This window comes from Callospermophilus lateralis, chromosome 11, assembly GCF_048772815.1.
Source record: "Callospermophilus lateralis isolate mCalLat2 chromosome 11, mCalLat2.hap1, whole genome shotgun sequence".
NCBI classification, from domain to species: Eukaryota; Metazoa; Chordata; class Mammalia; order Rodentia; family Sciuridae; genus Callospermophilus; species Callospermophilus lateralis.
Genome location: NC_135315.1, coordinates 20,838,479 through 20,860,671, shown reverse-complemented (window position 1 = coordinate 20,860,671; position 22,193 = coordinate 20,838,479). Strand labels below are relative to the sequence as shown.

At 45.7% G+C, this 22,193-nt stretch overlaps 2 protein-coding genes across 2 annotated transcripts; both read right to left on the bottom strand.

The window, feature by feature from the left end:
* Positions 1-2,871: 2,871 nt before the first annotated feature.
* Krtap17-1 (keratin associated protein 17-1) lies at positions 2,872-3,198 on the bottom strand. The gene has a single exon (XM_076869332.1). It carries the CDS (start codon positions 3,196-3,198, stop codon positions 2,872-2,874), a length of 327 nt encoding a protein of 108 aa, XP_076725447.1.
* Positions 3,199-17,571: 14,373 nt separating this feature from the next.
* On the bottom strand, positions 17,572-21,896 carry LOC143410982 (keratin, type I cuticular Ha3-I). The gene is made up of 7 exons (XM_076871825.1): positions 21,549-21,896; positions 20,518-20,600; positions 19,842-19,998; positions 18,465-18,626; positions 18,247-18,372; positions 17,876-18,096; positions 17,572-17,689 (listed from the first exon to the last, which is right to left on the bottom strand). Exons 1-7 carry the CDS (start codon positions 21,894-21,896, stop codon positions 17,572-17,574), a joined length of 1,215 nt encoding a protein of 404 aa, XP_076727940.1.
* Positions 21,897-22,193: the final 297 nt, after the last annotated feature.

The following is a 22,193-nucleotide window of genomic DNA, read 5'->3' as shown; positions in this document are numbered from 1 at the left end:
AAAATTCTCAGGCATAGCTGGTTGGAATACACAATGGTGGATCCACTTTGCAAAGCAATTTGATCATTTCTTACAAAGCTAAACATTCATGTATCATTTACCTAGCAACCCAACCCTTGGGTATCTATCTGAAATAAATGAAAAGGTATGTCCACGCGAAAACTTACACACAAGTGTTCTTAGCAGCTTTTTTCATAATAGCCCAAAACTCAAAGCAATCCGAATATCCATCAATAGTGAATAGGTCTTTAAGTGGAGTTTATCCATAGAGTGGAATACCATTCAATAAAAAGGAATGAACTTATTGATATCTGCAAAAGTATGGAAAAATATTAAAAATATTACACCAAGTGAAAAAAAGAGTTTACACTATATTGTTTCTTTTATATGGAATTCTAGAAATGGCACGGTGTCTAATGACATAGAGAACAGCCTAAGGATCGCCAAGGGCTGGCAGTAGGGGGACCGACTGAAAAGGGGAGAATTTGGGAGATGATGGAAAAGTTCATGTCTTGAGTGCAGTAGTGATAACACAGGTATCATATGTACAATGGTCAAATGTCACCAAACTATATTCTACACTGTATGGGTAACAGAGATAAGATCAGAGCTGAGCTAGATCTTACTGGAGATTGTGCTGTGCTCTCGGCTCTTGAGTCTTTGCAAGAGAAGATTTCAAGCAAGATCACAAGACATTAAAAGTATAGCAAAATTTATTAGAAAAGAAAGAACAAGAGGGGGGACATCACCCTCTAGTGAAAGAGTGTCCTCTCAGGAGGACGGCAACTCACTTCTTTGGATCTCAATTTTCCTGGGGTAAGAAGGGAGGTTTCTGGAGAATCCCACCCAAGCACGACCTCTTAGCTGTTAACTGACAGTAGGACTGTGTCTGATTTTTAAATCCCTACAGCATATGTTTCTACTTAAAGGATCTCCCAGTTATTTGGGTTTGTATAAAGGTCAGAAAGGCCTTCTTTCATCCATGTCTAGCCTGGAGCAGGGTGATTTGTGTTCTTTTTAATCATCAGAGGAGTTTTTGAACTTATATTCCTCAACCTTGGGAGGAAAGAACAACCCTAGAAATAAAAAGCTCATTAGTCAAGGGCTGTACCATGCTGTTAGCTTTTTTAAACCACAGCAGGAACGGAATGGCCTAGGAAAGTCGCTTCAAAGAAAAACGTGCCGAGAGTGAGCACATAGGCTTTATCTGTAGAATTAAACCTTTAAGCTCCATGTTCTCACTGCACATGTCTGCCTGCTACCTAGCAGTATCTCAACAAAACTGACTCATAAAAAATGAAACAGAACATTTTTAAAAAGCAAAAAAAGTAGAATCAGCATAATTCCAGTTGTAAGTATGCTGGCAAAAGATAAATCTCAGTAACAAACACTAAGCATTCAGAAGGCTATTGTTTCTTCTTTATAATTTTCTATAGCTTTTTGTATTTTTAGGAATCATTGATATAATAGTTCTGATTTCCTGTTTATCCAATGGAGCATTGTTTTGTAGGAATGAAAACAAACATTGTTTGTCTAGGGCAAGAACACATTTAGTTTTCTTCCACCTGTGGCTGAAGATCACTTTCAGCAAAAGGCCAAATCAACTATCTTTTGGGGTTTAACTTAGCTGGGCTCACACACCGGCATCAAGCCCCTTAGCAGATGTGCACCTACCCCTCCTCAGCAGAAGAAATACAGCTGGCTCCAAAGCAAGAAAAGCCAAACTGAGCCAGAGCCTGGGGCTGGAGGAGGAGCTGAGCTGCCCAGAACTTCCCTAGGACCTGTGTTCACACAGCCTTGCCACAGGAATCCCATCCATTCAGAACCAAGCCTGTTTTTACCAAAGCCTCCTTCCCTGGCTTTTCCAAAAAGTTCTGAACAAGCCAGAAGGCCTCCTGCTGAACTATCCTAGGAAGGCTGCTGTCCAAAAGGAAGCCAGGCCCTTCAATCAAGACCAAATTTGTCCAGCGTCAGTATTGACCACAGAACTTTTAACAATACAGGACCCAGGGTTCCCTAGACCCTACAGCTAATGGATACAATCTCTGGCAGTGAGGCCCAAATTTCTGTATTCTTAAAAGCCTCCCCAAGTGAATGTCATGCAGCTGGCACATACATCCATGCATCTCTAACTTCAATGCAAAGAATTACCTGAGGTTCTTGTTAAAAACACGAATCCCCAGGCCAAGCCCCTGTGGATTCTGGTTCTGTATGCAGGCGCAGGTTCTCCAGTTTTAATTAGACCCTGGTGATTCTGGTACAGGCGATCCACAAAGCACATTGCAAAAGTCCTAGCCTGGATTGCCAGAGTAAATTTTCCTAACCAATCCCAGGAGGGGCTGAAGGAAGAGGCAAGAGGACTGATGGGGTTATGCCAGCACACTTGAATTTATTAAGGGGTTAACAAAGTTTTTTTTTTATTATTTTCTCTTTTGGGTTTATTTATTTTTTTTTTCGGTTTTTTTTTTTGGGGGGGGGTGTCTTTGTTTTGTTGGTTTTTTCTTTTTTTTTTTTTTAACTCCAAAGCGACAGTAAGCTAGAGAGGAAGATCAGTCCCAAACACCTTGAATGAGAGAACATATAGTGACAAGACATCCAACTTCATGCAAATAAGGCCTTGGAAATTCATCCTTTGAACTCGGGGCTCACTTCCTTGAGACCCAGTTTTAATTTCTCGCCAAGAAACTGGGCTATTGCTCTCAGCGCCTCGAAGCACCAGGGCAGGCGCTGGAGAACCAGCCCTCCTCTACAAGTCGCGGGAGAGGTCCGTGTCTTGCGGGCAAGGAGGGCTCTGGAGAGGAGGGGGTCTCCAGCTGGAGCAGATGGAGGCTGTCGCTGGCACCGCCTCCGCGGTAGGTAGGGCGAAGGTCTTCATTTCGTGTCGCATACAGGTGTGGGCTGGCAGCACACCGGGCCGGAGCAGCTGGAGCCAGAGCCGCAGCAGCTGGAGCCACAGCAGCTGGAGCCGCAGCCCCCGCAGCCTCCACAACCCCCGCAGCCCCCGCAGCCTCCGCAGCTAGATCCACAGCAGCTACTCCCACAGCCACAGCCTCCGCAGCCACAGCCTCCGCAGCCAGAGCCTCCGCAGCCACAGCAGGAGCCGCAGCAGCCACAGCAGGAGGGCTGGCAGCAGCACTCCTCACAGCATTCTTGTTCTTGGGTGCAGCAGTTGAAGCAGTCCCCTGGGCAGCACCCCATGGTCCCAGCCGGTCAGCTCGCAGGTCAGGAACGCGGCCGGAGCTCCCCCAGGTCTGACAAGTGGCCAGCCGGACAGCAGCTTTTATATCCCCCCTCCCGGGGATATAGGCACGAGAGACAGGATGTTTGCTTTGTTATTATTTATGCCCGTTTCCATAAGAACGTCTCATTAACTGGCTGTTTATTTTCCAGCCCCGAGTACCTCGACTCATAAAAAGCCCCACTCGTCCCAACTGCTATTTGTCCAGAGGGTAAGAATACATCTTCGAGGAAGACCTGTCATTAGCCCGGGTTGAGGAGAGGAAGGGAAGCTGGCCACAGATGGGGGCTCTGGAGATGGGGCCCGGCTGCCGCACCTTCTCTGGGGCTAAGAGAGGACCCTCAACACTCAGCAGCGCACCTTCTGACATGGAGGTGGGTCCTGGGAAACCAGAGCCGAAGCTGGAGGCCCTGGTTCCTCCTGCCACGGGCAGAGGCTGAGATTGAAGGTCTGATCATGTGGCTCCTCCCAGGTGGAAATAGCATCTCACCCCAGCCCATGTGAGCCCTGCAAATATTTGTGTCTGTGTGTGGTATGTGGAGTGTGCCGCCCGCACGTTTGTTTGGGCTTGGTTGGTGAGCATCAATCAGGGAGTAATAACTGACTTGTGAAATGGAGAAAGACTCGCCATAAAACTGCAAAAGGCAGGGGAACCACATTCCCTCTCAGCAGCAGAGTGACCTGAACCCTCAGACTTCTCTCTACCAGCAGGAGAAGACAGGTGAACTTCCACCCCTGGCCACAGGCCTTTCCTTGATGCCAGGAGGAGATGCAGGAAGAAGGGAGGGAAGAAGAATGGCTGAATATCCAAAACAGTGCATCAGAGTAAGAGGGTTGTACACCTTTTTTTTCTTCTTTTCTTTTCTTTAAGAATCCCAATCTTGTAGACAACCTGTCAGAATTTGGAATTAATATGTAAAATACCCAGAGGGTCATCCCAGGAAATTTCACTGTCTTTGGAAAAAAGACTAGAATCCCCAGAGGAATAAGGTCCAGGTGTAAATTCTGAGATGGTTCGAAATTCCTGTCTTGGAATTTGGGGCTTTGGTACCTTGTCATCCTCTTGGAATGATAATGAATGGCAGCTCTGGAGTGGACAGGCTCAGCCCTCTAGAGTACAAAACCAGTAAGTGGGGGACTGGAGGGTGGAAGGTTGGGGTGGGGGGACCAAGATCAAAAGACTCAGCCCTGCCTTTTCATTTCCATTTCCTGTTGAGATGGACCAGGAGAAAGGCAGCTTCTAAGAGGGGATAGATGGACTGAGGACAGGAGGAAGGTGGGGGCGTGAATGGCAAATGGCAAAGTGGTTCTGATGTGACACTCACTACCTCACAGATGTGGAATTTTAGAGCTGAGAGGAAGCCCTGAAAGATCGTCTGGTCCAGGGTTTCTAAACCCAGTTTTATATCTGAATTGCCTCGAGGTGGCTTTTGAAAATGCAAATCCCCAAACTGCACTCCAGTCCTATGCTCAATCAGAATATGTGCTCATGAGAGCTTGGGAAGCTACCTACTTTAAAGTTTTTAAGATGAGCTGCACTGTCAAAGAGTTTAGGAAACACAGATGTGATTCAATACCACCATTACCATGCACCCCGAGCACTTGTGTTTTGTGGAAGATGATACCAAGTTCCAGAAAGGACACATTAAGGATAGATTGGGACCATAGCCAGATGGTCCCTTCCCCAGCCCAACGTTCTTCATGCAATACGATGTCTGTAGATGGGCACCTCTCCGGGGTACAATACAGCAAGGTTCATGACAGACATATCCTTATATTTATGAAAGGTAATATATTCACAAGCTGCTATGGTTTGGATGAAACTTGAGTGTGTCCCTTAAGGCCTCATGTGTTACGAGCTTGGTCCTCAGTTTGATGATGTGAGAGGTGGGATCATTCAGAGGTGGTGCCTAATGGGACTCCTTAGGTCATTGGGTACCACCCCCCACAGGGGAATGCTGCTCTCCTGGAGAAGTACTCTTGAGAACTACTTATTACAAAAGCCTGATCCCCTCCCCTTGATCCACTCTTTAGCTTCCTGTCTGGTGATATCATGTCTCCCTCTTGCATGCGCGCCTGCTGTTTGTGATGCCATTCCACCAGGAGACTCCAGAGCTGAGCCAATGCCAGCATCATGCACTTAAACCTCCAGAACTGTGAGTTGAATTGAATAGACTTCTTTTCTTTATAAAATTATCCAGTTTTAGGTATTTTGTTGTAATAGCAATAAACTAAGGATAAAAGATACACAGGAGTGTGCAGTGAAAAGTCCTCCTCGTCTTCCTATCCATCATTTACCTCTTTTGCCTCCTACTCACCCTCTCTGTTCTCCCACAATTACTTGCTCCCTCTGTGCACCAATTGCCTCATCTATACACTGAAAATTGTGGTAATAATAGTGCCAATCTCATATAGCTATTGTGATTAAATGAGTGACTGTATATACATAGACATGTAGAACAATGATTGGCCCCATGTAGTTGGATAAGCACTAGTTATTATACACATACCAGCAAATAGATACAGGTGTTTCTGTTCATTACATAAATAATAGCAAAATATATGTATTTTATGCAAGAAACTATAAATAGGAAACCAGATGGGGACCCCCCACACACAAGGCTAGGACAAATAATGGCTGCCTCTCCCCAACAGGATAGGAAATAAAGGAACCCCTTTATTTTCAGTGACTGATGTGAGGCACATCCCCTCGTCTACTACAGTATCCTGGAGACTGAAGTAGTGGGCATCTACTGCTGCACCCCAGGTCCCCTTCCCCATAAAGAACGGGGCAGGGAATGTTGGCAGAAGTGGGGGTGGGGGTATGATGAAGATGAACATTTGGTGTAGAGAGCAGCAACAATGCCAGATGTCTAAGAATGAAACATTGAACAAAAGCAGCAGATTGTTCCGAGGGAGTTTGTGAACAGAGGAAAGTTACAGCCAGAACCTTGGTTTTAACTTGGAGGGTGGGGAGGGGTCACAGGGGTGGGCTCCTCCTTATAGTTGCCCCTTTGAGAAAAGGGGGAAAGGTCTAGCATGGAAGCAGATAGGGTTGGGTGAGCTGCCCCTCCTCTCGGGTGATCACAGAGAACCTGGGTCCCCTGAACCTCACCTGGTTGTACCAGGTGACTCTGCCTCTCCACTGGTGCAATAGACACTCCCAGGGTGAGGGCAAGGTGGGCTGGGGCCTCTGTGAAGAGGGGTGGAGGACTCTCCCCTTCCTCCCCTCCTGGACCCCAGAGGCGGCTGTCTAACTTAGTGCGGGGGCTAGAAAAGGTCGTGAGGGACACGTGTTGGCTGGGGTCCTCCTGCTGGCCAAATAACAACCTCCACTGGCCACACCTGCCACTGCCAGTACAGGGGAGTGGACATGTCAACATGAGATGGGACTTGGACTCCTTTTAAGGCCAAGGGAAAGGTGACGTTTTAGGGAACACCATAGTGGAGGGGCAGAGAATAGGGGCAGCCCCAAACTCAAATCCCAGAGAGTGAGAGGATGCAGCCGGCAGTGGGACTAACTATTGCCCCCTTCCAGTGTGCCTCTGTGCAGGGAGAAGGGTGGAGGGAACTGAGACCAAAGAAAATCTACTCCCCACGGGGTCCACGGTCCTGCCCCCGCCGGCCTGCTGTGCAGTGCAGGGGGGCGGGTCCAGGGTGCAGTAGTGCTGCATTCTGGAAGCCAGTGGTGACCTGTGGGCCTGGAGGAAAGGTGGGGCTGGGGGAGTTACAGGGCAAGTGGTCCGGTCCCAGAAGGGACCTGCTCCTCGGGTTTGGGAGGAGTCACAGGGTATGGCCCCTGCTCTTTCTCCTCCTCCCTTCCTCCTTCTCCAGCTGTTCAGATCCGCCGCTGGTTCCTTCTTCAGAGTTGCGTGCGGTTTCCCAGCTCTTGGCAGCTTCTTATATTTGCTCGGCTTTGGGGAGCCCAGCCCAGGTGAGAAGTATGTTAGGTGTTAGTACCTGGGCGGGCTTGGGGTGACCCCTATCCATTCCTCGCTTCTCACTGCCATCCTTTCCCTGCCTGGCGGCCCAGGGCTGGCTGGACTTGGTGCTGGACTTGCTTATCTTCCCTTCGTCTCCATCCAGGTGAGAGTGCCCAGCTCCCGGGGCTTTGTGCTGGGGACTTGCAGCAGCAAATGCAGGTGCCTTTCTAGAGCCGTGCCAGCACCAGAAAGAACCCAGCTCTGCATCCAGTCAGAGGACTATACACATTGTGATTGGCAGTGGTCTTCCCCTTCCTTAAGGTGTCTTAGATCCTTCTATATGGGTACACAAAGAAGTTCTGCATAGTATTCTATTGTATCAGTAACTTATATTTAACCACTCCCTATGAGAGTCATTTAAGTTGCTTCTAATATTTGGTATCTTCCTATTATAACCGTATGGCAGTGAATAACGTGTGCCTGAATCATTCCATACATATCTTGCTACATCCCTGCCATAAACTCTTAAAAAGGAAATTGCCAGATTGATGGATCCTTGCATTTGCTGTTTTGATGGAGATTGCCAACTCACCCTTCATAAAGGTTGTACCAATCTCCACTCCCATGAACAATGTGTAAGAATGTCTTCTCATTCTTCACCAACACAACCCATTATCAAGGGATGTGACCTTGCCAATCTGATAGGAGAAAGATAGGATCTTGCAAGAGTTTTAATTTGCATTTCTATTATTGTGAATGAAATTGAGCAATAATTCATATGCTCGAAAGCTGTTTATGTTCCCTGTCTTGTAATTATCTTTTCATCTTCATCGCCCATTTTTCTCTTGGGTGGTTAGTCCTTTTCTTTGATAGGAAGTGTGATAGGAAATGAAAGTTTTACTACAGAGGAGTGGAGGTACATGTTCCCATAGATCTTCCTACTAATGGTGCCTCTTTTCTTTTGGAAATTGTGTCTTTTACTCATTTAGCTAGAAAAAGGTCCACGTGTTTTCTTATTAATCTGTACATATTTTTACAGAATAAAGTTATTACCTTTTTGTTGCAAAGAGAAAAAAATGACATGAAATGAAATGAAACAATAAAATGAAACAAAAGTTTTATCTGTGTTAGAATTTGTAAGTATTTTTCAGGTTGCCATTTGCTAAGTGTTTATATTATAAATTTCATACCTGCTTACTGTAAAATTTCTAAAAAAATCAAAAACAAAAGAGAAGAAAGTTAAAGTAACCTATAATCACAACAAAGATATTTACTGCTAGTATCCTAGTTTTTCTTTTAGTGTTCTAGTCTAAAGAACTGCATATAAATATTTATATGAATGTAGATTAATATATACATATATTCATATATCTCAGGTACAAATTTCCAAGTCTAAAATTTAAAAATGCAGAAACTTTATTTTTCTTTAAGATTAAATATATTTCAAACTTGCATTCCAGTTTATGGGAAGAGAGGAGTGAATTCTGTGTAAACTCAGACTGTCCACTCTCTTCTAACTTCAAAATCTACTTTGAATTGCCTAACCTAAGGGCTGCCTCTCACTGCAGTAGTAACCCCACCCTGGGAATAATGACTATAAAGTCCCCACTACTGCCCATGTCATGAAGAAAGAGCAACTGTCAAAGAAAATGCAGAACAAAATTAACACCTAGGATCCTCTCTCATATTTTTTCTCAATTAAAATCACATACAATTTGATTTGTATACTGAATATCATACTTAACCTGAGAAAATGTTCATGAGTATATTGATGGTTAAATATGAGAATTTCTATTTTCAAGTTGATATAAGCCTTCTCTGCTATTGAATATACATGTTGGTTCTAGTTTTTCAATATTAAAAGCAAAACATTAAGAAATTCTTTAAATGTGATTTTTACGTATTTCTTATTCCCTCAAATAAATTCCTAAAGAATGTAACTATTGAGCCCTTAGGCATGTTAGTAATTGTAATGACATTAATAAATACTTTTACATCACTTTCCAGAAGATTGTCCCCAATTGTGTCCATTTTCACAGTGCTTTCACCAATACCAATCACATATGATTTTTTAAAACCCCTTGTCAGTTGCATAGGCTAATTGTGAATTCTATATTGTAGTGTTTCATTTGTACTTATTTAATTATTAGGGCATTTGTTTCATAGTTTGCTATTTCTCCTTTAGGAAGTGACCTGTTTCTGATTTTTCTAATTCAGCTATTCATCTTTCCTAATTCAATTATAAGATCTAACTTTATGCAAAGTTTTGACCTGTGTCACTTACACAGGTTGCAAAATTTGTCCCAGGCTATCCTTTTAATTGGGTCTATGTACAGATTTTTCTGTCTATGTGAACAAATCCATTTCTTGTTTTCTTCTTGCAACTTTTATGTTTCAAAAGTTCTTTCCCCATCCTCAAATCAGACAACTGTTCACTTTATTTTTTCTAGTTTTTATGGTTGCATTTTTTAATACTTAATGATATTACCTGTTAGGAATCTGTTCTGGTGTGTGGAAGATACTGCTTTAAAAAAAAAAAAAAAAGGTGTCTTACTTTTCCTAATTGGAGAACCCCAGTGCCCTAAGTAAATGAATGCTTGTGCAAGAACGGGATGCTGAGGTCATCAAAACCCAGGCATGCCCTCTGTTCTGGTGTCCTCTAGTGTTCACCTGAGGGCTTTACACAGGTACTTTCTAGTGGTTTAGGGATTTTCTGTTGTTTTCAGAGATGCTCACAAGATGGGTCCTCATGTTGGTTTCCCCAGAAGCAATGACACAAAAATTTGGTTTGACATGAGAAATTACTATATTTACATAGCACTGACTTAAATCATGTTTCCAATTAACCGTACCATGCAAGGAGGCACAGTATCAGCACCAGCCAGGCTCTGCGTTAGGCATCTTATGTGTTTTCTTGATTAAAATTTGAGATAGCTATGTACAATAAGAGTTCATATTTTCCCTTTGTTTCTGTGGTTGGTTGGTTGTTTGTTTTATGGCTGTGGGGATTGAACCCAAGGCCTCCTGCATGTTTGGCAAGTGCTCTACCACTGAGTTATGCTCCCAGCCCATTCTTACTTTGTACATGAGAAAACTGAGGCTTATGGAAGGCATGTATTTTAAGTAGAAGATACAGAGCTTGCATTCAAATCCAAATCTGGGTGCTTCCGAAGCCCATCCTCCTTCTTCTGTGTCTGGCTTTCCTAAGAGATCCACAGAATATTACCTGTCTGTCTGAAGGCCAGCCCTCAGTTCAGAATATCAAGGGATTCTAAGTTGGACAATGACAGAGACACAGCCACCATGGCTGTTTCATTCACCAACTTACAGTGGCTACTGTAGACTGGGGAATCAATAAATACCTGCTAAATAAATAGAATTGCAACTGAATGTGAGACGGCCTTCTAGTGTCAACTCAATTTGGGGTCCCTGTCACCCTCCACCTGTCATCATTGCCAATCACTGCTCCTCTCAATCTTGGATCTGGAAGCAGCACTGTGCAATAGAATGTTCTCCGGTAATAGAAATGTTGTGTATTACACTGCCCAATATGGTAGCCACCAGCTGCCTGTGGCCACTGAATACTTGAAACGTGGCTATTGTGATGAAGAAACTAAAATTTTAGTTTCATTTAATGTTACCCATTTATATGGAAATGGCTACAGGAGACTACTAGCTCCCGTATCAAACAGAACAACTACATATGGTGTATTCCAGATGCTGTGGCAGGCTAGGATCTTTAGATTAATCAATGTGATGCAAACAACCAAATATGCTATACATTTTTATGCAATTAATTATTTATTTTAAAATTTTAGAATAGTTTCAAATTTACAGAAAGTTTGCAGAGATACAGAATGTTCCAGGGTCCCTCAATCCCGTGCCCCTGTTGACATCTTACACTTTGGTGCATGTCCTTTGTCACCGCAAGTGCACCAGTACTCATACCTTATTGTTAATTAAGTCCACATTTTGTTCACGTGTCCTTAGTTCTTGTGCCGTGTCCTTCTCCTGTCCTAGGATCCCACTCAGGAACCCACATTGTATCCAGCCACTGTGCCTCCTCGGCTCCCTGAGTTGTGGAGGTCCTTGGACCTTCCTTGCTCTTGAAGTCTCCAGTGGCTGAGGGTTTTGGAGCAGGGATTTTGCAGTGTCTCTCAAGTGGGATATTTCTGAGGTTTTTCTCGTGGTGAGACTGGGGTTGGGTTTTGGAGGAAGATCACAGAGGTAGAGTGTCAGTGCTTCACATCATGGTAAGGGCTGACCCTGTCAGCTTGACTGATCATTGCTGTCATTACCTTGATCACCTGGCCAGGGTAGTGCTTGTTAATTTTCTCCAACCCATGCTCCTTCATGGGCTGTGTATGTAATGGAGGGGATATGCTATACTTAAAAAAAAATTAAAATCGTCTTAAAAATATCAAAAAGCCAGGCACAATGGCCCATGCCTGTAATCTCAGCAACTCAGGAGGCTGAGGCAGGAGGATCACAATTTCAAGGCCAGCCTCAGCAACTTAGCAAGGCCCTAAGCAACTATCAAGACTCTGTCTCAAGATAAAAAATAAAAAGGGCTAGGGATGTGGCTCAGAGGTAAGTGCCCCTGGGTTTAAATCCTAATGCTAATACACACGCGCACACACACACACACACACACACACATACACACACACACACACACACACACACTAAAGAGCAGACAAGAGAGATGAACCACCAAATAATCATCATCAAACAAAGTAACAGTAACAGGCAAACTAACACTGAGGCTGCTTCTCCTCCAAGGGCACTTACTGAACTTGGTAAACTTAAATCACAGTCTTTATGCCTTCTCAGGGAGACAGAAACAGAAGACAGACTCCAGGAGCCACCCAGGATACCGAGACATGTCTAGGAGACCCTCCCCCCATGAAACTGGGTCTCCAACAGGCCACATCCTTGTTTCACAGTGACCAGAAAGAAAGTCAGTCTTCCCACTCTCATCATCAGGACCCTACCCTATAAGGAAAAACTTGTTTTATGCATTATCTGGATGATTCAAAAAAACAACCCAGACCATGAATACAAAGAGACCTCTGTATGGAAGTGTCCCCAACACACTGGCAGACATAATTGGCATAAATACCAATCCTTTGGGGAAAACACACCATGACAATTCCTATAAATAATATTCCCAAGGAAAGTGAATATGGTGATCCTCATTGCTATTCACCAAATAGTTCTCTTTTCCTTTCAAGAACATGGCAGGAATGTACTGGAGTTCTGTCTACTTGGAAACTGACCAAGTGACTCGCTAATAACCTGTGAATGGAAGTGAAGTGTGTTGACTTCCAGAATGAAGCTTTATGAGCCAGTGCCCTTTTTCTTAACCCTGCCAAGCAGCTGTGTCAGGGCCACTGCCAGCTTGAGATCTAGAGAAGTACAATGGTTAGAGTCCTCCTACTCACATTGGACCTAGAACTTGAGCAAGAAATAAACTCTTGTTCCGAGAAGATTTGAGAAGTGGGGGGATTGTTTGTTACTGGGGAAACTGTGAACTTGCCTTCTCTGATTGATACAAAAAAATAACAGAGAAGATGTATTTTAAGCTAGTGCTACCAAGGTGTTGTGGCTGTGGGCATTTCCCGTGTTCACTCTAAGTGGGTTTAAAATCAAGTAAAGATGGGATGAGAGGTAACGTTGAGGACTTCCTTGGTTTTCATACTCATTCTCATTCAGATCTCTTCTTCCCAGAGACAAATACAAATCGTGGATTATCCTTGTTACATTTTATGATTCTACCAACATGTATGTGAATCCAAGATTTTTCTTAGATCTAGGTATAAATAGGAACTGGTATTTTTCAATCAACTTACTTACTTGGATATGCACTTAGTGTGAGTTTGAGAGAACTCCTTAGTCTAACCAAAAGGCTTGCTGGGTTTTTGTTTGTTTGTTTGTTTTTGTTTTCCCCCACCAGGTCTATATTCCTTATCATTTTAACCCACTACTCACAAAAAAAAGAATTCTTTAGAATCCAGAACTTTCTAGAAAGGATACCTTATGTCATTACCTTTGATCAACTTTGGTTCAAAAGCCCCTGGAGCTTTATGTCTAGCCAGAGATACCCAGTCCTCCCTGAGCTCCACCATGCCCAGAGTGTGCCTGGAGACTTTCTAGATCTCCCCTTAAGCATTTGGAGAAGCACTCTTGGCATGCATTCAACTAGCGAGTAGTCAAGTCACTTAAGTTCTTAATTTCTCTTTTGTACTGAACATGATTCAAAAATTGCTTTCTGTAACTCTATCCTCATCACCAAAGTTCTTTCAGAATGAAGGTTCATGCCTAATCCTATGAATCTCACGGTTGTTAATGTCGGAATAAGTCATCTCCTTCAAAGAACACGGTGACCTGGTTAAGAGAAAACGGATTACTCCTTTCTCATCAGAAAAAGTTACTCATGTGTCTGCCTGTTCCCTGCTCTTCTCAGAGTCACCGAAGTGCACCTTCCGTCGATAAATGAGAACATTTTTGCTGCATGACATGACTCGAGCCACCTCTTTGCGCTTCATTTCTTCATCTGCCCTAGATGGGCTATTAATATCAAGCAGGTATGTTATAAATTATTAGCCAAGCACCTGGTATATTTCCTCCTATGTGCCTGTCATTAATGCACTGCAAGAATCATCATCTGCACCCCCCCCCCGCCTCCATATTGGGGATTGAACCCAGGGATGCTAGGCAAGCGCTCTACCACTGAGCTACCTCCCCAGCCCTTGCCGAATCAGTTTTTAAATGTGAAAAATCTTCGAAGTTATTTAAATTAGCTGACTTGAGGGCTAATCTAGTGGGGGTAATGGCCTGGATGCGTGATTGTGGAGAGACTGCCATATGCATTCGTTAGGAGTTTCGCAAAGCTCCAGAGTACACAGAAGCTGAAGACCAGGCACCTGTGTGGCTCCATCCACCCATCAGGCAGCCTTGCTCTTATTCACTAATGACCCACATGGGTCATAAAGACCTTGCAGGGAGGCCAAGACCCAGAGGCCAAGCTAGAGAGGAGGGGCAGATGATGTCCTGCAGACACCAAAGGACAGAACTAGAAAAGGTAACTCTAGTAAATCCAAGGAGTCAATATGGGATGAGAAATGGGAGGGGAAGGCAAGGTCACGGCAGACACAGGGCCAACAGAGACCAAGTGACAAACTGACAATTTACAAATTGTTACAGAAGAAACTTCCTTTGTTTCTTTTTCTGTTTCCCCCTCTTTCTCCTTCCTCCTTCCTTCTTCCCTCCTTCCTTTCTGGTCTCTCCCTCTCCTGCTTCTTCCCTTTCCTCCTCCTCCTTCCTCTCTTCCCCCTACATTTCTTTCCAGTACCAGCCTCAGAGCATGAACACAAACCCTCAGTCAGTGCATAGCAGTAAGGCAGACATGGGATTTTCTAAAATCGTTGGCATCCAAAGCCAAAGAGAACTTACCGTATCTTGCCTGAAAGACTCTGGATGCTTCCCCAGCCCATCTATCTCTCAACCGGGGAATAGCTCCCTTCCACCAGCCCACCTGTGTGTATCCCTGCATTTCTGTTCAAGATATGCTGCCTCGGGCAAGGAACCTAACTGAGCATTTATCAAGAACAGACTTGAAACTCTTTCATCTTTGTCCTCTCCTCCACCCCCAGAGTCTGCCCTTCCCAGAGGGACTTCACTCTGGGTTGGTATGAAATTGTGTTTACCCCGCAGCCTGCAGCAGCGCCTGTCGAGGTGACCTCTGTCTGTCCACCCTGCCTGGCTCTTTGACCCGTGGACCACCCACAGCTCTGCTTCCAGCATCCAAGATACTGATAAGCAGCCTTCTCTCAAATTTTTCTCTGCAGTTACCAGCCAGCCAGATTCCACAACCAACCAGCAATGGAGTCAGCAAGAGCAGATATGAAGTTATTTTGAGAATAATTATCATGATCATACTAGGAGGAAGGGAACGGGATCTTCCTCCTAACACAACACATACATGTGGACACACGAGTTCACCCACATACGCTGTTGTACATCCATGCGTGGGCCAGCGTGCACACACACATCTGAATTCATTTCTCTCCAGTTCTCAGCCCCGGAGGTCAGATCTCTCGTTTTCTTGTCCTATCCATCCCCTTGGTGGCCCTCAACTCAAGAGAACTTAAGACCAGGTTTCCACTTGGGTCCAAATGGGTTGGGTCAGCAAAATTTTAAATCTTAAGGATGTGGATTCTCTGTCATGAGTAATAGGAAAAGGGATGAGGACATAAAAACACAATTTCCTCAGGGTCCCTACATAAGCATATAGAAACTGTATTTTCTGAGCACGTCCTTTGCATCAAGTGTTGGGTTAGCTTTGAACAGCATACTCTCCTTCCATCTTTTATTTTTGGAAGATTAAAGCAATGAGGTGATCATTATTCCCCCATTTTATAGCTTAAGAAATTGAGGCTCAGAAAGGCCACACACCACACTGAGGGCTGAACTCCAGAGACAGGTTACAGCTTTGATCAAAACTGAAAGGAGTCCTTTCAAGCCTGTGGCCCCCACCGAGATTGTGTGACACAGGGATTGGAGACACAGGGCCCTTTTCACCTTTTGACCATCTTTAAAACCTTAAACACACACATTCCAACGTGTCACACCCCAGCTTTTAGTTCACCAGGGTGGCCACTCACCTCACTGGTACTGCCACATAAAGTCATCTCGGGTACATGCCAACATGTCCCGGCCACTGCCGAGTGCTTTGAGCTTCTTATAAATATGTCATTGAGGAAGCTGTAAATCTTCCCTAGTCTTTACACTTAAGACGGGTGCTTGTCCCTGCATGCAGTAAAAGCGAGAGTGAGAGCAGGCTGCCTCCGCACACCTGCAGCGGGCTCAGAGGCCAGGCAAGGCCAGGCAGGAGTTTCGCAATGACCCGGGCAGGCCACATCACGATCGTATCTTCTTCAAGTTTGAGCAATCCTTGTAGTTTTTGGCACTTTACTGACTTCCCTGTTTCTGATGAGGAATGTGAGCAGCGGTGAGATGTCAGTGACTCTATGAAACAAAACAAAACAACACAGTTGACTTGTCATCGTCATCTACGACCCCAACGCTTCCAACAGGGGTGTTCAGAACACCTACACCCACTCAGCCACCCAAGCACTCCCTTTAATAAAGCTGTCAATCAGCCCATCCTTTTAACTCTGCCAAGGCTTCGCTTCAAATAAAGCCAGGTCCTCCCCAGATCCCCAGGCACTGCCCTGCTCATCACGCAGACACCCTGGCCCTCTCCCCTCCTTCAAAGGCATCAGCTTCGTTTCCATTCTTGACTTTCTGGTTCCTCTGTCTGGAAGGAAGGCTCTTTCCCTCTGATCTGTTTCTTCTCAGGTTGCAGGTCTCAACTCAGATGTCATCTCCTGTACAAACCAGTGCTGACCATGGTCACCACCGTCACCTCAACCTGCATGGATCACTCTGCTCTGCTTATTCTAGTACTTATCAAGATTGGCAGGTGAGCTAGGCACGATGATGCACATCTGTAATCCCAGCAGCTCAGGAGGCTGAGGCAGGAGGATCGTGAGTTCAGCCTCAGCAAAATCGAGGGGCTAAGCAACTCAGTGAAACCCTGTCTCTAAATAAAATACAAAATAGGGCTGGGGTGTGTGGCTCAGTGGTTGAGTGCCCCTTAGTTTAATAAGAAAGAAAGAAAGGAAGGAAGGAAGGAGGGAGGGAGGGAGGGAGGGAGGGAGGGAGGGAGGAAGGAAGGAAGGAAGGAAGGAAGGAAGGAAGGAAGGAAGGAAGACAGAGGACTGGGCATGTTGCTCAGTGGTTAAGTGCCACTGGGTTCAATCCCAGGGGGGATTGACAGGTGATGTCCAGTGGGGACTTTTCCTTTGAAGGAAATCACAGACCATAGATCAAGTTGAATACTTTCAGCTGATGGCAAAACAATGAGTATTTTTTATAGATAAAAGGAAGCCAATTTTGGAATTTATGAATGAAACACAGAACTATAATTTTCGTGCCAGAATAAGTTTATTAGGAGGATTAACAAAGGATGTTTATTACATCGCCAAAGTCCAAAAGTGTGACAAAGAAAATTAAGTCCAATTATGTTCTGTTGCACAAGCAGCCCAGCAGCTGTACCATGTTGAATATCATTATTTTCAAATTGCATTTAGATAAGTTTTACCAACACATAACATATCATGCAAATGTATGATTTTGTGACAGTAGTTATTACTTGATCCTGTTGTAGATCTCTGTGTGTGACTCAAAAGACAGGCTCTGCACTCTCCTGTGCTGGAGAATCAGACCAGGAGACGCAGTGGAAAGTCAGAGCTGCTGTGATAAAGGGTTTCTCCTTTGTCTGGTGTGGTCATTGTTGGAGTTGAGATGTGACAAGTCCTTGTCCTCCTCCTGGCAGTGGGGCCTCTAGCGCCCAAAATTGCTGCAAGGCCCACACCGAGATCGTGTGACACAGGGATTGGAGACGCAGGGCCCAATGGGCTTGTCACACGCGTTGGTTGTGGCACAGGGATTACAGGGAAGTCTGGTGACATAAAATCATTGGAACAAGTTAGAATAAAATAGGCTAAAGAAATAAGACACTAAAAGCATTTTGAGTCAGAATGTCACCCTACAGCATGAAATGATAAGCCATTTCCATCAGGAAGACTCTTTACATCCACCGCAACCTCACGTGTCCCAAAGAAAGGATCAGTAGCCCTGCACTCACTTGCAGTCCTCGCTGTCCAGCAGGCCCCGGTACGTGTTGATCTCGCACTCCAGCCGGGCCCGGATGTCCAGCAGCACCTGGTACTCTTGGTTCTGACGCTCCAGGTCAGCCCGGATCTCGGCCAGCTGGGACTCCACGTTGGTGATCAAGCCCTGCACCTGGGACAGCTGGGAGCTGTAGCGGGCCTCGCTCTCTGTCAGCGTGTTTTCCAGAGAGTTCCTCTGTGGTAGGGGAGAGAATAAAGGGAGTGTCAGGAGCTGCTCCTTCAAAACTGCTTCCAAAGAAGTCACCAGCCTCCAGGGCTGAGGCCCACAGGTGAGTCTGCCTGCCCGACTTCACGCTGCTCACCAGCAGGTCTGAACAATACACACCAGGTTGTGCTGGGCCTGCAGCTCGATCTCCAGGGCGTTGACCGTGCGCCTCAGCTCGATGATCTCCGCCTGGTAGGACTGAAGCTGCTCTGAGCTGGACACCACCTGCTTGTTCAGCTCCTCAGTCTGAAACACCCAAGGGGAGGAGACAGGATCAGGCCCTGCCCTAAGGGCCCTGGGGCCCTGGGTCCCGAGTGGTCAGGTGCTCGGATGCCCACCTGGGTGGTGAACCACTCCTCCACTTCCCTGCGGTTGGTCTCCACCAGGGCCTCGTACTGACACCTGGTCTCATTGAGCACTTGGTTCAGGTCCACGGTGGGGGCAGCATCCACCTCCACGTTGAGGCGGTCTCCAAGCTGGCAGCGCAGGGTGTTGACCTCCTGATGGAGGGAGGGGATAATTTTAAATATCACGAAGGATCTTGGTCTGTCCTTGGATAAATGCAATTTAACTTCTAATCATTCTTAAGTTTACAACCAGTTCTGCTCCCTCTGAGCTCGCTGATCAGCTCCTATATTCAGTGACTGATCTGTGTGTATTCCACTTCACAAAGGGCCTTCAGGCCCAGGACCTCCTGCCCTTTAGATTTATTGTACCACCTCTTTTTTAGAGAAGTGTGGTCATTTGGTCTCAGAGCTGAGACATGGTTGACCATGATTTCAATTCTGATCCCTGGAAGCCCACATTGCTATAATATCTCAGAGTATCTTAAGTCTGATTCTTAAGCATGGGCAATAAAAAGAGAAAGACTAGTTAAAGATAAAATAAAGAATGCTTACTTCAAAATCTGCCATCTTAGAATAGAACGGACTTGGTGATCTGCTGATTTCTACCAGTGTTAGAATATGCTGAAGAAAATCAATGTCTGTTCACTGCTAATCTCTTCACAGAGGTTGGTACTCGGGTTTAGATGGATATCAGGTAGATTTGAATTGTGTGTCATCTCTAGCACTCACAATACAACTCTAGAAGCTTCTGGAATCTTCCATTTCTTCATCTTCAAGAACTACCTCTGGAACTCTAACTGGCTTAGCATAATGTCTGGTAGAAAATAAGCTCTCAACTAATATTAACAGTCCCATGAACATTGTTCTGGGATTTAAGGTTGGCAAATGTCTGTTCGGGTGTGCAAGTGACTGGCCAGTGATGGGGAACATTTTACCCCATGTTTCTTCCAAGGAACGCTGAATAGCAAAAAGGGCTCTGGATAGGAATGAGGACAGTTGCATTTGGTTTCCGGCTCAGCTCTCTCAGCTTGGTGGCCCTAGGCCATCCTGCCCTCTCCAGTTACAAAATGACTGCAGCATGTGGCCTGACTTGGGCACAGAAGAGGTCCTGTGGCTGCATACCGCTGACCTGTCCTCATGGTGGAGCTGGCCAACTTCCTTCATCCTCATTTCCGCCCCTGGCAGAGAAATCCTAATCTCCTATCACAGATTTTTACATTATTCATTCTCTACAAAGAAATCCCTTTTTGTCGGGAGAATAGTTTCCTGAGCTAATGGAACCTCAACCCACAGCTCCTCCCACAGCCCGTGGCAGTTGGACACAAGCCCTGGCGAGCCGGATCCTGACAGTGCTTTAGGGAACGTCACCTGCTCGTGGTTCTGCTTGAGGGACAGCAGCTCCTCCTTCAGGGACTCCACCTGGGCCTCCAGGTCAGACTTGCACAGGGTCAGCTCGTCCAGGATCCTGCGCAGGCCGTTGATGTCGGACTCCACCAGCTGCCGCAGGGACAGCTCCGTCTCGTACCTGTGACCAGAGGAGGATCAGGGACAGGCTGGGCAGGAATACACCTGGCCTTGACTTTGCTTTGATTTTGGTTGGTCAGAAAACTAGAAATTAGGTTTAGTGGTTCTTAAAACCATCCTGTTCATTTAGGTTTTCAGTACCTAGCAGTAGGTCCTGGAGAAAAACTCACCGGCAATTATTTTGTTAAAGAACGGGGGTACTTAGGAGGCCAAAATCCCATGAACTGTGAGGTTTCCAAGGGAGATACATCCTGCGCTCTGCAGGATGTTGAAGGACCATGCTATCTACACTGGTGAACCCTGCGATTGGGGATTACTCTCTAGAGAGGAGAAAGAGGAAGAGGAAGGGGTTGGAGGCCAGGAAGAGGGATCTCCAAGGTCTAGTGAGAAAGAGCTCTGTGGATGGTGGGGAAACATCTGGAGAACAGCTTGGTCGATGTGTGTCAGTGTTGTCAATGGGCTAAGGGAACAGAGAGGGGAAAGAGCAGAAAAATAAGCAACACCCAACTTGCCCACTCACTTGGTTCGGAAGTCATCGGAGGCCAGCTTGGCATTATCAATCTCCACCACCATCCTGGCATTCTCAGACTTGCTGCACAGGATCTGGAAGCACCAGAACATTCTCAAATTAGCAAGGGTTTGGTTATTTTTGCCAATGGCAATCTCGACTAATTCACTCCATGGGAGGATCAAAATGAGAAGTCATAATGTATCTTATATAACACTATAGAGTGCTATTGGTGTACAATAGGTGCTCAATAAATATTTTAGAAACTATATTTGAAAAAAAAAATCAAAATACCACAAAGAAAATATCAGCAAGTTATCTTCCTTTTTTCCTTTCCTGATAAGCAATACTGAAAAGCTGATAACAATTCATATTTATTAAAATGTGAATCCTGCCCTCAAGATACTTTCAACTGAGAAGGGAAGATAAATATATAAATTAGGAGCTGCAAGGGGCTGCACCAGGGAGTCTGCCATGCTCTCCTGGCCATCAAGATGACTTGGTACCATTCCCTCCTACATCATTTCCAATCTTTCTGGGTTTAACCAACCATTTTTTACCCCTTCACTGAACACTGGACACCAGTAGGATCCCAGAGACATCCAGGTCAGGACAATGGAGTCGGGATAATTCAGTGTCCAGAAGAGGGAGATAACCAGAGCTCAGAGCAGCCCAATGCCCACTTGAGGGAGAGAGAAAAATGACCTAATCCATTTGCTTCATTTTCTTCTCAAGCTCAGTTCTTTTCTTTCACCTCAGGGTAATAATTCTGGAGCTTGGAAATACATGGAAGCATTCAGAGACAGCTTTCAATAACAGCTTCTTTATCTGAAGTGCTACTATTTTCACCTAAACTAACTCTACAACAATATTCAGACCTAATAGGCCCGAGCCTAAAAGTACATGAGTCCCCAAGACACAAAATAAAGGCCAGTCGTCAACCTTCCCATCCACCCAGGAATTCATATGGTTTCTGAATTACAGCTAGGATGTTCTTCTTCCAACAGCCTCCTGCTAAGAACATGATGGTGCCCGCCCCTCACCTTCTGCTGGAGCTCCTCGATGGTCCGGAAGTAGGACTGGTAGCTGGGGCACACCAAGGGGTCCTGCTGCTGGTTCCGTTCCTGGATGCGGGCCTCCAGCTCCGCGTTCTCCCTCTCCAGCTGGCGCACCTTCTCCAGGTAGCTGGCCAGCCGGTCGTTCAGGAACTGCATGGTCTCCTTCTCGCTGCCGTTGAAGGAGCCCTCACAGAACCAGTTGCAGTTGCCCACGTTGGCGGGGATGTTGCAGGCCCCGGGCAGGGTGCAGCCATGGCAGCTGGGGGGCACGCAGGGCCGGGAGGAGCAGCTGCTGCGGCAGCTCACGTTGGACAGGCAGCAGTTGTACGGCATGGTGCTGGGAGGGAGCGAGGTGTCCGGCTGAAGACAGAATGCAAGGCAAGCCACAGTGCTGTGGGTCTCCTTCCCTGGATGGGCCTTTATACCCTCACTGTGGAGGGTGTGGACTGTAAGGCAGCCCTTTTTTCTTTGTGCTCATTTGGTGATCGTCAAAGCCGTTCCCTTCTGCTTGTTATGTGTTTCCTCAGAAGAGTCCCTCACCTCATAAAAGACTTTACTTGGGCTTCTCCCTAAGTCAGGACTCTCCACCATGCCGTGCGTCATGAAGTAAGAGCTTCGTGGTGTGGCTTC